The following is a 14,043-nucleotide window of genomic DNA, read 5'->3' on the forward strand; positions in this document are numbered from 1 at the left end:
GAAAGAACTCTCACTTACACTTAGTAACTCAGCACATTACAATATTCTAGTTAAAACGCATCAAAACTACTATGAAAAACTAAAATACAGTAAAAAAAAACGATCCAATCTGACAGGTGTAAAGCACACTGAACCATTATTATGGTCCCCTTCCTAAAAAGAATGTCACAATAATTAAAGAATTTTCGACTTTTTGTTGTCTGTATAATACATAAGTGATTTAATTCTGATCAAAAAGAGAGGTTTTTGTTTGTTTGTGAATAAAGAATTAGACAAGCATAATATTAGTGTTAGTGTATCTTCTATTCTGTGGGTTTTATTAGGCTTGTGTTGTGGTGTATGTATGTAGCTACATAAGGAGTGGGCTTGTCAGTGACATATCCTGTCATAACACCATAAACCCCAGAGGTGTAATGCATTATGGGAAATAGGTCGTCAGCAGTCCAGTTTTCTCAGAGAGGGAGAGAGAGAGAGAGCGAGAGAGAGTGAGTGAGAGAGAGAGCGAGAGAGCTCCAGCTCCAGCCTGGCGCGTGTGTGTGTTTTATTTTCTCGATATCTGGAGGAACAGAGGCGCTGGAACAGAAATGGATTGAGAATAATTTATCAGAGCTGTGCTGCACCGACTCTACGGGCTCTGGGAGCCGCAGTGTTGAACCGCGCGAGCTGTAAGTAATGTTTAGTGTACTGAACCTCAGTGTTTGTGTGTATATCTGTGAGAGAAGCTCGATACGCGTTGATTTCGGACGTGTTGCGACACGTTAAGCTGACGGTTTGACACGGTTTTCTCTCGCTGAAACGCTAACCTGGCTAACTCCCCGCAGCGTCGTGCTCGTAGCTACATCTGGAGCTGCCAGCTAACCCAACCTAACCCAGCCTAGCTACAGGCTAAGCTATCTATCTCTAGCGCTGTCTGTCTGTCTGTCTGTCTGTCTCTCTCCAGCGCTGCTCCACTGACCGCCGTGACGACACGGCTCGCAGGAACAGCTCGGAGCCGAACCCAGGAGGAACACCAGCCTGTAGTCTAAAGTTCACGCCTGTGGTACGAGGCTGTCTCGGGCGGCTCGCCAGCGTTGAGCGCGGCGCTTCCTGTTAGCGCGTTAGCCGAGCAGCTAGCGCTGTGTGAGCTAGCCCTGACGCTGTTGGGCGCTGGGGCAGAGTTTGTGCAGCTGGACTGAACTCGGTGTGATCAAACCCCTCCAACACATCTAGCTAACAACAGCTTTAGACCTGCTCAAAAACACCACCACCAACACATTTACAGGGTTCACACGGTCATGAAAAACCGTGAAAATAGCTGGAAAGTTTGAAAATACCATTTTCCAACTACAGCAACCAGTTTTTACATGAATTTGTAGTTTTTTGTTTCTTGTAATGTATTTACTGATGTTTTAAATATCGTATGGTCATTAAAATTGGCCGAAAAAGCATGGAAAAGCCATGAAAATGTATTGGTTGAAACGTCTAGGCTTCCAACTCTAACATAAACTAGAGTGAGCTTATATAACTCGATGACGATCACTGACTTGTCTCCTAAACTAAAGTAGCTAACTAACGTAAACTAACGTAATTATTAGCTACTACTCTCTATCTACAGGTCTCAGGCCGTGAGGAAAATGGTTAAAATGAGTTTTTGTATAATGTTACCTGTGTTTTTACTGTAAGCATATTAATATAGATATAATATATATATATATATATATATATATATATATATATATATATATATATATATATATATATATATATCTGTGATTTTTAGTTAGCTAGCTAGTGGTAGTTGGGGATTTGGTTTGATTTCAAATCTACCAGCAGATCACTTTTTACTAGAACTGAAAATAAATGTAGGTGTTTTTATCGAGGCGAGGTTTTCTAGGTAACTAGCTAAATGGTTAAAGCTCTTAACACCACGTCAGTCTGTTTATTTCACGGAAGTAGATACCAGTAGGGAAATATTGGGCTGGCGGTTTCAGTCAACACTTCCGTCAGTTTTGCAGATAGCTACATAGATTAGGCCCTAGAGTTAGCGCTACAGAGAAATGAATCATTTAACCCTCTGTTATGTTCTAAATCAAATTGGCCCGTTTTAAAGTTTAAAGATCTTAGTTAGTTTAGGAAAAATGTAAAATATGAAAATCATATTGCCACATAATGTGTATTTACTGAGATTCAGGCTGATAGCTTCTATATGCAAACAATCTCCATTATCCCATTTTGAAATTTTAGTGCATTAATGCAGTATTTTAAAATTATGCTAATGCTTTTTCACTTAATGTGTTAAAGATAAATGGCTTTGCATATCATTTTCCTTGATGCTTTGGACTTTTTCACAGTATCATACAAAGCTTTCCTTACGTGTAACATCACAAAACAGATCACTGTTTTTAAGTCACCGAAAAAATAATACACTTTTAATATTAGAAAAGAGACTGGCCAGGGTACTTTATGGCAAGGCAATGTGAAATTGGAAAATTGATACACACTGCTAGTTTTAGTGTGTACACTCCCTAAGCAGTGTATTACACACATTATCCTTATACTGGATATGAGCTCCCTTTTCTCTAATAACAACCTCAATACAGTAAAGCTGTGGATTTCGCAAGATGTTGCAAAACATTCCTTGGGTATTCTGGTCTATGTTGACAAGATTGCATCATCTGATAGAATTCAGGAGCACTTTTATGCTGCAAATCACCTCTTCTACCATATCCCAAAGGTGTTGTATTGGATCAGCGGCTGTTGTAGCCCAGCCGCCCCCGGGGTTCGATATGTAGTGCATTCTGGAATGTTTTTCTGCTCACCACATTTGAACATATTCGTTATGAGTTACTGTAGCATTTATATTAACTTAAAACAGTCTGGTTAATTATCTGCTGACCTGTCTCCTCGGCAACAAGGTGTTCCTGTTTGCAGAACTTGTTGTATGTTCTCTACTTTCTTTAATGCTTCTGTAAACTTTGAGGGTTTTGCTGGAAATCCCAGGAGATCAGTTCTATAAATATTCAGACCAACTCATGTACCACTCAAATTCACTGAAATTATGCTGTTTCCCTCATTCTGATGGCTAATGTGAACATTGCATGAAGCTGCTGACCCATATCTGCATAATTGTATGCAGTATACTACTGCCACAATATCAACTGACTAGATGATTGCATGAACAAGTTTGTTTAATGGTCTTCTTAATTAAGTGCTTAGTGAATAATATATATCAAAACACTATCCTAAATCAAGCCCCACTGTATATGAGCATGTTAGAAGATTCAGTGAATCCAGACAGCCTCGTTTTGCTTCATGTTTCAAATACGTAACTTTCACGAACCCTGTGCATGCAGTCATTCTCCTTTTTTTTTTGACAGAGAGAAATGTTTTTGAAGGTGGCCTTCAGAGCAGACTTCAGAGCCAGAGCAGGTTAATAAATGCAGTGTAGAAAGTTAGATTCATAATAGATTAATAGATATTATACCTTACTAGCAGCTGTTCTTTTGGACTTTGACAGAATATTGTTTGTTTTTAGTTTAAATATGTAAAGAGATTCACTATATAATCTTTACACTGTTATCTGTAATACAGATTTAGTGCTTTCCCTTCTCTCAAAGCACCTCATTAACCTAATCAGCACATTCACGCTCCTTTCCAGTTGTAATTGTAGTGATGTAAACGCAGTGAAACCTCAAAAAAAAAAAGTGCAGAGCTGGAGGTGCCAGGACCAGGATTTAGAAACGCTGCATTAGTGTGTTTGTTAAACTATCAGTTAAAAAAATGTGTGTGGAACAGCAATATTGTTTGCTTTTCAACAATTGCTTCAATGTTAATGTATTATCTGTAACTGCCAGTTGTACAATAGTGATGGTTAAACAGGCAGAGTATATTTTATATATACTTTAAATACATCTAAATTTAAATCTAAACTTTTGTTCTCTTCCACAGGTTTTAAGATGCCCCTCTCCTGCCTCTAATCAGCATGCCTTATGGGATTATTCCTTTGCAACATTGATATCCCATCAAAGTTTACATTCCATTATAGGAGACCTGAAGTAAAAGCTCAACTTTCTACAAAACGTTTCATAATAAAACTGGAGCAGAGTATATTTTAATACTTTCTCTACCATTTTGGGATTTTGTTTGTTTTTATTTTTTTACTGTCCTTTGTCCTACTATCCCACTGGGTGAAGGCTTATCATGAGATTCCGAATCTACAAGAGGAAAGTTGTAATACTGACTCTGGTGGTGGTTGTGTGCGGATTTGCCTTTTGGAGTAGCGGGAAACAGAAAAAAGAAAGTGCAGTTTTTCCAAAGGAAGTCGAGACTGTTAGGAGGAGCAGCGTTAGCAGCCAGGCTCAGGTCACAATCCCAGTAACCCGGAAACCAGTTGAACGAAACGTAACCCTTCCAGAAAAACAAGTTGCCCTCAAGCTTGAGTCAGATAATAGCACACTGGTGTACCGGGGGATTGTGTTCCAGATCAACTTTGACCAGACGTTGAGAAACGAAGACAAGTTTGGATCAGTGCGACAGAAGGATGACTTGGTGATAGTGGTTCAAGTTCATAACCGACCAGAGTACCTGAGGCTGCTGGTAGAAAGCTTAAGAAAAGCGAAAGGCATTGAAAATGTCCTGCTAATATTCAGCCATGACTTCTGGTCCCAGGAGATTAACCAAGTTGTGTCATCCATTGACTTCTGCCTTGTTCTTCAAATATTCTTCCCATTCAGCATCCAGCTCTACCCTCACGAGTTCCCTGGTAATGACCCCAGAGACTGCCCCAGAGACATTTCCAAGAAAGACGCCTTAAAACTTGGCTGCATAAATGCAGAGTACCCAGACTCATTTGGCCATTACCGCGAAGCCAAATTCTCTCAAACCAAACACCACTGGTGGTGGAAGCTGCATTTTGTGTGGGACAGAGTACGTGTCTTAAAGGATCACAAAGGACTAGTGCTGCTTATTGAGGAGGACCACTACTTGGCCCCAGATTTCTACCATGTCCTCAAGCTGATGTCCTCTCTGAAGAGAGATCAGTGCCCCGACTGTGACATCCTTTCTCTAGGAAGCTATGGTCACATTGGCTATGCCAGCAAAGCCAACAGAGTGGAGGCCAAGGCCTGGAAATCCACAGAGCACAACATGGGCATGGCAATGAATCGGGAGACGTACGAGAAACTCATCAAGTGCACAGATAACTTCTGCACTTACGACGATTACAACTGGGACTGGTCCCTGCAGCACCTCACCGTAGCCTGCCTGCCCACATTCTGGAAGGTCATGGTGAGTGAAGCGCCTCGCATCTTTCATGCTGGAGATTGTGGCATGCACCACAAGAAGTCCACCTGCATGCCCAACACTCAGAAGACAAAGATAGAAAACATTCTTCAGAGCAGCTCCAACCAGCTGTTCCCAAAAACTTTGCTCATCACAAAGAGACTGCCTGCATCAGGTGCTGGGGGAGTGGCCCCTCATGTTAAAAATGGTGGATGGGGAGATATCAGGGACCATGAACTCTGCAAGAGCTATCTTCGGTTACAGTGACCTTATTCTCTTTTACTGTTTGTTTGTTTTTTGCATCCTCTAATGAAAGCCTTTACAAATTCTTAACGGACTATATCTTTATATTGCCTGTTTTGTTGAAATATTCCAAATAAAAACGTATGTGGGTTTTGGGTTTGGTGCTTCCTTTAGTCCTCCTCACCAAGGCAGAATAAGGTTTTAAATTGGTAGATTTCTGCTAAAAACAGCTTATATTTTAATACAACAGAAAACCTTAGTTATGTAACATGCAAAATCATGTAATGAATTTAGGCATGTACTAGTGCAATCAGTCATAAATTGTATCACTCAGATAACAAAAGCATGAATGTGTATTGTGAATTAATTTCATCGATTTAGTGTAAAGTCTAGGATGTCCAGTCATGGAGGAAAAATCTCAAAGTTTTTTGTCCCATAAGCACATTTGATCAATGAATTATTGAATAAATGAATTGTTGAACTTTGTTTAAATGATATAGTCTGAACAACATTTTATATCTTCTTTGATGGAAAAGGATTTTGCATAGTGGAGTATTTAAATCCCATGTGGTTTCTGGCAATTAAACAAGGTCCTCTGAGACATCCTGCCCCATTTTCAGCAGCTATCATTTAGCCCTGCCAGAACTACTCGCGTCCTCATAGTTCTAGCCAAGTGTGAAAAGGTAAAACCCAGCCAATTACATGCCTTTTAATAGACTAATCGTGCTAAGCTACATGAAGGTATGTCATGCTGCTGCTGCTGTGCTTCAATTGAGAGAATTAGTGTTTTTAAGTGTGCACTTTTAAGTCTCAGCACAGTAGCAGAGGGGGTATTGATTTTTTTTTGTTGTTCCAAGGTTGCAAAGAATTCAAATGGCTTCTGTTTAAGCATTAAGCTGAACTGTACAGAATTCATTGTTTCAAATCTGGAATACGAGAAAGCTGTTCAAGTTCATAGTAAGAGTCAATGAGTTTTTATGCACCTGTAGGTCATGTGTATATCCTAAGATATTTATAGTACAACATAACTGGTTAGCACATACTTGTTAATCAGATATGTGGTGCATTGTAGAGATTTGCATATCTGTTTTCGAAGCTGAAAACCACCTCATATTTTCATAGAAACAAAAGGGCAAAAGAGGAACAACTATGAACATGTCAGTGCTGCTGTTCTATCGGTTATGTAATTAAAGGACTGCTTTGCAACTAGCACAAATCTGAAGAAAACTTAATAGCTCTACAGTCTAATGCAGAGCAAGTCTGTTGCTGTTTTGGTCCAGTAAGTGTACTGTTTGAAACTATTCTTATAAATTAATAATAAGAGGTACTGGTCAAGAAAAAGGCAGACTGTGAAAAATGCACAGCAGGGGGAAATAACTGTGTAATCTTAAAGGGGTTAAATCTTAAATCCACAATTTACATTTTTTTACATATAGCTGGACTGTACAACAAGCACTCAGGGCCCAGGCCTAGATATTAAGATTAATGATGCAGTTCAAATAGCTGCCTGCATAATTACCCTGTGGATGCTACTTGTCAGGCACACAAATGGATAATAATGATACAGTCAGTCATGTACAAAGCTGTGTGGAGCCTCATGTCCATCCCTGTGGATTTAACACTAATAGTATTGATTTTAAGCACCTTCTTAGCAGCTGAAATGTCAGCTAACTGCCCAGGAGAAAGGAGGATAGCAGAGTGGACTCTTTCACTGGATTATGGGTTACCCCTATGGAATGTCATTTAAAACTGAAAACTGAACAATAATGAAGATAAAAAGTGACTTCTGTATCATCAAACAGAAGTAATACGGTGTCAGTATTTTGTACAAGTTCTAGAAACCAATCACAAATGCAAAGTATTTTTGGTGAACAAACTGAAAAAAATTCAATAGCAACGTTTGAGAATGGGAAGACATAACAAGTGAAAACAATTAATTCGTTTTTAAATACATTTTATTTTGGTATTTCGTCACATAAATTAACACAATATACAATAGTACAATTTTTACATATATAAATATTGCCCATGTGAAACATGTATAAGAGCATTATACTGGTAGTCATTTGCATTACCAATGTAAAATTAATACTGCAGCATTCAGCATCACCGCAAAAAGGCAAACCATCAAAAGCAATGCACTATATAGTGATTAGGGCACAGAAACTACACCATGTAGTCAATGTCTTATGTTCATTTAAGGGCTAAAAGGTCAGCCACCCACATGTTAAAACAGTCCTCACAAAAGTGAGGTACTAATGAGCTAAAAGAAGCCATTTTAACTATGGCCAATGATATGGGGTCATTCTTTTATTTATTTACGTGCAGCCAAAAGATCCATGAAAACATCTAACATTTTTTTAAACTGTGCCTTTACTGTCTGTATTCAACTCAGTTGAATAGCTAGACTCCAACTCCTAACATTTTAGTACAATCATTTACATAGAACTAACAGTATTTACAATTTGATGAACTATGATGGGTAATTGGCAGGCCTAAGATTTTCCTTTGTTTATGTAAGTTGTGAAAACAAAAGCCGTTCCAAAACACTCAGGCATTAACACTGCCAGATGAATAACAGGGCCGAAGTCAGAAAATCTCATTTACATTAATTCTCCCTCAATATTTTTCACATGGATTTCTACAACAGAATATTGATCCTAAATAAACCTCATAACTTCACCTCATTTGCTACAAAATCACTATTTCTGCCAAAAGCATCATTACTATCTTCTGACTCTGTATAGTATCCCAACATTTATATAAACCGCACTGATGGTTAAAATTTTTCCGTTACAAAAGTGCATTAGAATTTGTATACCAAATTGGGTAATTTGGCCAAGGATGCAAAACATTTTTTGCAAGATTATCTTGGGTTTGGTGAGGGATAGGTCTACAGGAACAGCACATGACACTCCTGAGTTATGGTTTTCAGATCAATCAGTAGACTTGTAGCTCAACTGCTAAAGTAGCAAGCCTTGTCACCCAAAAACTAGGCAACTTCTACTACTTTTTTGCCGAAGAAGTTATATATACATATATAAACAAGAGAAATGCACAGGGATTCGGTAAAAATCTTTACACTGTGTGACTGTGACTGTATCATAGGGTGGATTCACTGGTTACTGTATATATAGTTATTTTTAGTCAGGACCACACAGATCCAACTTTAAAAAACTACATACCTCTGCAGTCTAATGCAAGGCCAGTCTGTTGCTGTTTTGGTCCAGTAAGTATATTGTTTGAAAATTTTCCTATAAATTAATAATACGAGGTATTGGTCAAGAAAAGGGCAGCCTGTGAAAAATGCAACTAACAACAGGGGGAAAATAACTGTGTAAATTTAGGCTAAATTCACAATTTTACAGTTCTTTTTCATGTACCTGGACTGTACAACAAGCACCCAGGGTCCAGGCTAGATTTTAAGATTTTACATATTTAACAGATCCAACTTTAACTTAAACAGCAAACACCACTGGAGTTACTTAATTTAGCTAACCCATGGTCAAGTGAAAGTGTTTGTGTGCAACACATTCAACATACTGACCAAGCTTTAGCTCTCCTCTTTATATGTGTAGAAATTTCAGATATCCAGGTGTTGCCTTTCTTACGCGTGAGTATCTTTAACACACAGTCTCACACTAAGGCAGACACACTCTCGCCACAGCCACACTGATCTTGGACATTTGACAAGGACCGAGAGCTGACAGACTCTCTGTTCAGGGCTGTAAATGAAGATGAATATTCTTCTATCATGAGCTGATGTGAGTTTTAATTCGGTTCATTTCCTTTACCCGCCCTCTGTCGCCATCTTCGGAATCACCTGTGGACAGGCTCCGTTCACAGAGTCGGATCAAACGGCCCAGCTCCAAAAGCTCACAGTGACACCCTGCAGTGACCGTCGCTCTGCTGTGCTAGTTCATATTTAAAATGAAGTAGTTTAATAGTAATTTAAATAAACTAGTTCACGTTCACTTTTTTTTTTCATTATTGCTTTTCTTTTTCAATAGAACCCCTTTCTACCCATCCATCATCAGCCCAAAATAACTGCTATTCCAAAATAAATACATACAGAACGTTTTGCACTGTAAGGAGCACCTAAAACCCTGCCGGAGGGAAGGTGTAACTTCGCGGGTGGAATTGAGACATACAAATGTTTATCCCATAATATCCAGATTTTGTTGCACTATTTTTTTTTTTGCAAAATGCTGTCACATGTTCTTAGCAGCTCACAATTTTTGATTTTATATTTATTAAGCCTTTTCAGTATCAAACGTTTTGATCAAAGTTAATATAACTTGTATTTGATGTCATTTCTATTCACTTGTATAGTTTGGCTCTTGATTGATGGAGTTTTTGGATTTCATAACATGACAAATTAAAAGGATTTATGTTAATAGAGCAACAAGCAAATATTTTTTCCATGCAACTGTAATGTTTGATTGAATAAATAATATATTGAGAGTTATTTAACATTAAGGAGTAGTTACATTCATTTTATATTACATTTGGTTACTTTTTATTACATTTATAAGTTACATCTGGCCCTCAGAGGACAGCCAATATGCCAATGTTTGACACCCCTGCTGTAGACAAATGGAAGTGCTCACGCAAATAAACACAAACAGTTGTCATGTGAGAAATCTGTGTAGATTAACATCCAGTGCTTGTTTGACTTTGAAAAAAAATTTTTTTTAAAGAATTAAATAATTAAGAATTAAATTTGTTTTCTTAGCTTGGCTTTACTTAGCGTAGATACCCCCCTCAACACCACCATCTAGACTGTCATTGAAAGCTATAGGAAGCAGTTAGAGATCTACTAAATATTGATGTCATTTTTAGTTTGAGGTGTCCAAATTTAGGCACCTGTCTAATTATTGCACACTTTCTGTAAATCCTATAAACTTCATTTCACTTCTCAAATATCACTGTGTTCATCTGCTATGTAATATATTTAACTGAAATTGCTGATTGGAACAACCAATGATTTATAAAAGAAAATCATTAAAATTATCAGGGGTGCCTAAGATTTTTCATACCACTGTAGCTCTATTTACTCCCATTCACTTTGGACTCGCCCGTGAGCTCCCTCTGGTGGCTGATAGTCATTTTCCTTTAATCACTTTCTAGCTTGGTTATTAGTTGGTTATTATTTGTAAATGGAGTCGTTCATGTCAGCGTTCATAAAAAGTATAACCATGTTCAAAAGAAACTGTGATATAATGATTTCCTGCCAGCAAACAGAAATAACTCCATAATCGAATACAGGAGTTCTCAAGAGAGGAGAACAGAGAATGTGTTCCGGGATTGGTCAGACACTAGAGGGCACTCTCGAGTAGATTAAAACGAATCGGTTCATATGGAGGACTTGGAGTGTTTGAAAATCATAGGTTGGTAAATGTGTGATCATTTTTCTAATGGAAAATGTTCTCGTTTCCTCAGTACAGAACAATATGAAATGTTTCAGCACCACAGACATTTTTAAAGCTTTTTAGATTAAGTTCAGCCTCAGTTCAGCTTCAGCCTTTTAAATATGCTCTGGCTGTAATCCAGCATCACCTGAGTCAGTGATACTGGCCTTGCTGTGGAAAAATGGAAATATACAGACAAGTTTATATTTTATTTACATTAAATGAATAAACTGGACAAGTGGTTACACTTTTTTAAATTTGAGTTTTAGTTGTTTAACTCAAACCACTCCCACTGTTTGGACTCACATGGCTCCCTCTAGCAGTCATTTTCTCATAGAACAAGGAGAAAAGAAACTTTTTTTTGTCATATCAAAAATGCCAACAACACTTTAAAAGTACACACTGAACATAATAAGCACATTCATTTGACATGTTTCATTAAGCAACAATATTCAAATAAAAAAAACTATTGTAATAAAAAATATATATTGTGGATGTCGAATGACAACATATTTAAAACAAATTAGATCATAAAAGCTTACTTTTTTTTTTACTTTAAAGAGACACTAAACCCTAAACCATATTTTTTCCATTAATAGCTGAAATGTATTCATTTGAAGTAATAAAACATACCAGTCTTGCTTAACATTTTTAAAACCATATTGTGGTCATTTCCAAATCTGCAGCGCCCTCTTAGATTCAACTGTGCTATAAACGCTATCAGAGGCACACTGCTGCAGCTGCAGCTCAGCCAATCAGTTCTCCCTTCTGCCCTGCCTCTAAACCCATACATTACCCAGTGACCCTCCCTCCCTAGCCTTTTTTTAAATGTAAGCTGAGGGGTTTAGTGCCACTTTAAAGATTTTTTGAAAATTGAACTCAGGTTGTTTGATGCACCTAAAAAAACAGAATCTTCTTGAAAAACATATAAAAGCGTTATAAAGGTTGTAAGAAGCACATACCGGTAGGTAGCAGCATTGGGTATGAGTGTTTATCTGTGTTGTCATTTTCTATAAGCATATTACCTAATAAAATAGAAAGCTACATTCCTAAAGTTTGATTCAGACATGACTAGGTGTCTTTTTTCAGGGGTTCTTTGAGTCGCGTTTAGCAGTTGAATTTTCTGACTGTATCAAGCTAAATTTGAAAATAGAAAATTGGGTATAAATCATCATTTATTTTTTTCCATTCAGTATAGAGAAAATACAATGGTTCTTCATCCAATTTTTAAATTATTTAGTTTTTCATTTCAGCCTTTCGAAGACAGAATTTCAAAAACATTTTAAAGTTGAAGTTCTCGATTTTTATAGATTTGTCTTTTTTTGTGTCTTGTAACACATATCTGATGTTAATCAAACTTTTAAAAAAAAATGCAAAATAAATATTTTTTTTCCTGAAATTCTGATTGTGAGGGGCAGAGATGAAAAAAATTAAATTGGAAACATTGCTATAAACATTTCTTGTACACAGCACTACATAAAAAATGGAAAAAAATATGTTTTTTTTTACATCCAAGTGTTTTTTTTTTGCATTAAAATAAATAAACAAATAAATAAACGTTACACTGACCCGCGAACAGCTGCTGCTCTAACTAGATAAAGCTAACTAGATAAGCTACGCGCTGCACGCTGAACCGGTTAATACCCGCTCGTGTCCCGTGGAGCTGCTCACCCTGCTCCTGATGCTGCTGCTCAACACATGGCTGTGTCCCAGACAGACGAGTCTCTAGCTGGCAGTAAGTCTGTGGGATTGGTTTAGTAACCACAACCCCTAGTTTATCTAAACCACAGATAAACGCTGTGAGCTCTCTGTATCATACAGCCCAAACTACATGTACCAACGAGCTCTGAGAGCTAGTACTGTACCCCTGTATTACATAAGGAGTGAAGGCATGCTTTACTCGTTTCACCCCCGATAAGTCCCCTCCCTGCAGGTCTGGAAACACGGAGAAGCTCTGGAAGCCCCAGCAGTGCTACAGCAGAGGGGGGGGGGGCTGACTGCAGAGCGCCATCCTCAGGTGGGAGGAGGAGCAAAGATAGAAATCTCTCGACTTTTCTACCCTGCTAAAAAATAATACAGCTAAAGACCTGCTGGTCTTCCAGAAAAAAAAAAAAACATACCCTATACTGTTTTAAATCTTTTATCGAATTAAAAAAATCACATGAACAATTCAATTAAGAGCACAGCATAACCAAGTACATGTATATATATTTACAAACAAAATGGGGGGATATTTATGAAAATAGGGGTTTGCAAATATTTACAGTCTTTGCAGCCTTTCTATTTGTTGTATAATTTGCATATACATTTTGATTTCAATTTCAAAAAACACAAACAGTGGGATGATGCTCATTTTAACTTTACATCTATAAATATAAAATGTACCTAAAATTATAATTAATGATATAATACTGATCTATCTTATGTTGAACGTTTTTTACTAAAAACAAAACCTGTACAAAGAAAATCCAATATCAATATGCAACAAATTTTATCAAGTTTTTCCATAACATTTTTCCAAACTCACTATGGCTTCTTTCTGAAATATAGCTCTAATTGATTGAGAAGCATATCTTCTTCACATATCACCACAACATTGAAATGCAACATGTTTTAAAATGTATGATTTGTTCTGTTTTCTCATAAAAGACAATGATACATGATTGTAATTTGGACAGTTGGGAATTGGCCAAGACACGCTTTAAACTTATTAATGCGGTTTTGACAACATTATTGTCAAAACATTATCAAACATGAACAGTCCAATGTTGTAGCAGAGTGGTAAAAATGCTGAAACCCTGTGACAAATATGTGTGTTTGCTGGATGTGGAGTCTTCTGTTAAACTTGGGAGAAACCAAGATAGTCATAGGCTAAAACACTATCATGCTAATGCTAACCTTTTTATATACGGACCCAGGCTCTGTCTTTCCTTTGTTCTAGTCAATAATCAGTTTAACTCATGGTAACTGGACAAATTGCACAAATATAGAGATGTGATGGTTTGGAAAAATAATAACAGTAGGATTTATGCAGTACAATTGTAATGTGGTAACAGGCAACTTAACTGTTTTTATTCAGGTCCCAAAAATCTTTAAATGAAAAGTTGGTGAAACAATGTAATGCATTCTT

At 37.3% G+C, this 14,043-nt stretch overlaps 1 protein-coding gene across 1 annotated transcript; it reads left to right on the forward strand.

Moving 5' to 3' along the window:
• Positions 1-464: 464 nt before the first annotated feature.
• mgat2 (alpha-1,6-mannosyl-glycoprotein 2-beta-N-acetylglucosaminyltransferase) lies at positions 465-5,654 on the forward strand. The gene is made up of 2 exons (XM_007230734.4): positions 465-665; positions 3,928-5,654. The coding sequence occupies exon 2, from the start codon at positions 4,180-4,182 to the stop codon at positions 5,524-5,526; it is 1,347 nt and encodes a 448-aa protein (XP_007230796.3). The 5' UTR covers positions 465-665; positions 3,928-4,179; the 3' UTR covers positions 5,527-5,654.
• The last annotated feature ends 8,389 nt before the right edge of the window (positions 5,655-14,043 follow it).

The sequence above is a fragment of the Astyanax mexicanus genome, chromosome 1 (assembly GCF_023375975.1).
Source record: "Astyanax mexicanus isolate ESR-SI-001 chromosome 1, AstMex3_surface, whole genome shotgun sequence".
NCBI classification, from domain to species: Eukaryota; Metazoa; Chordata; class Actinopteri; order Characiformes; family Acestrorhamphidae; genus Astyanax; species Astyanax mexicanus.

Excerpts from the sequence above, each read along its gene's own strand:
- mgat2 (XM_007230734.4), top strand. The coding sequence starts at position 4,180 with ATGAGATTCCGAATCTACAAGAGGAAAGTTGTAATACTGACTCTGGTG.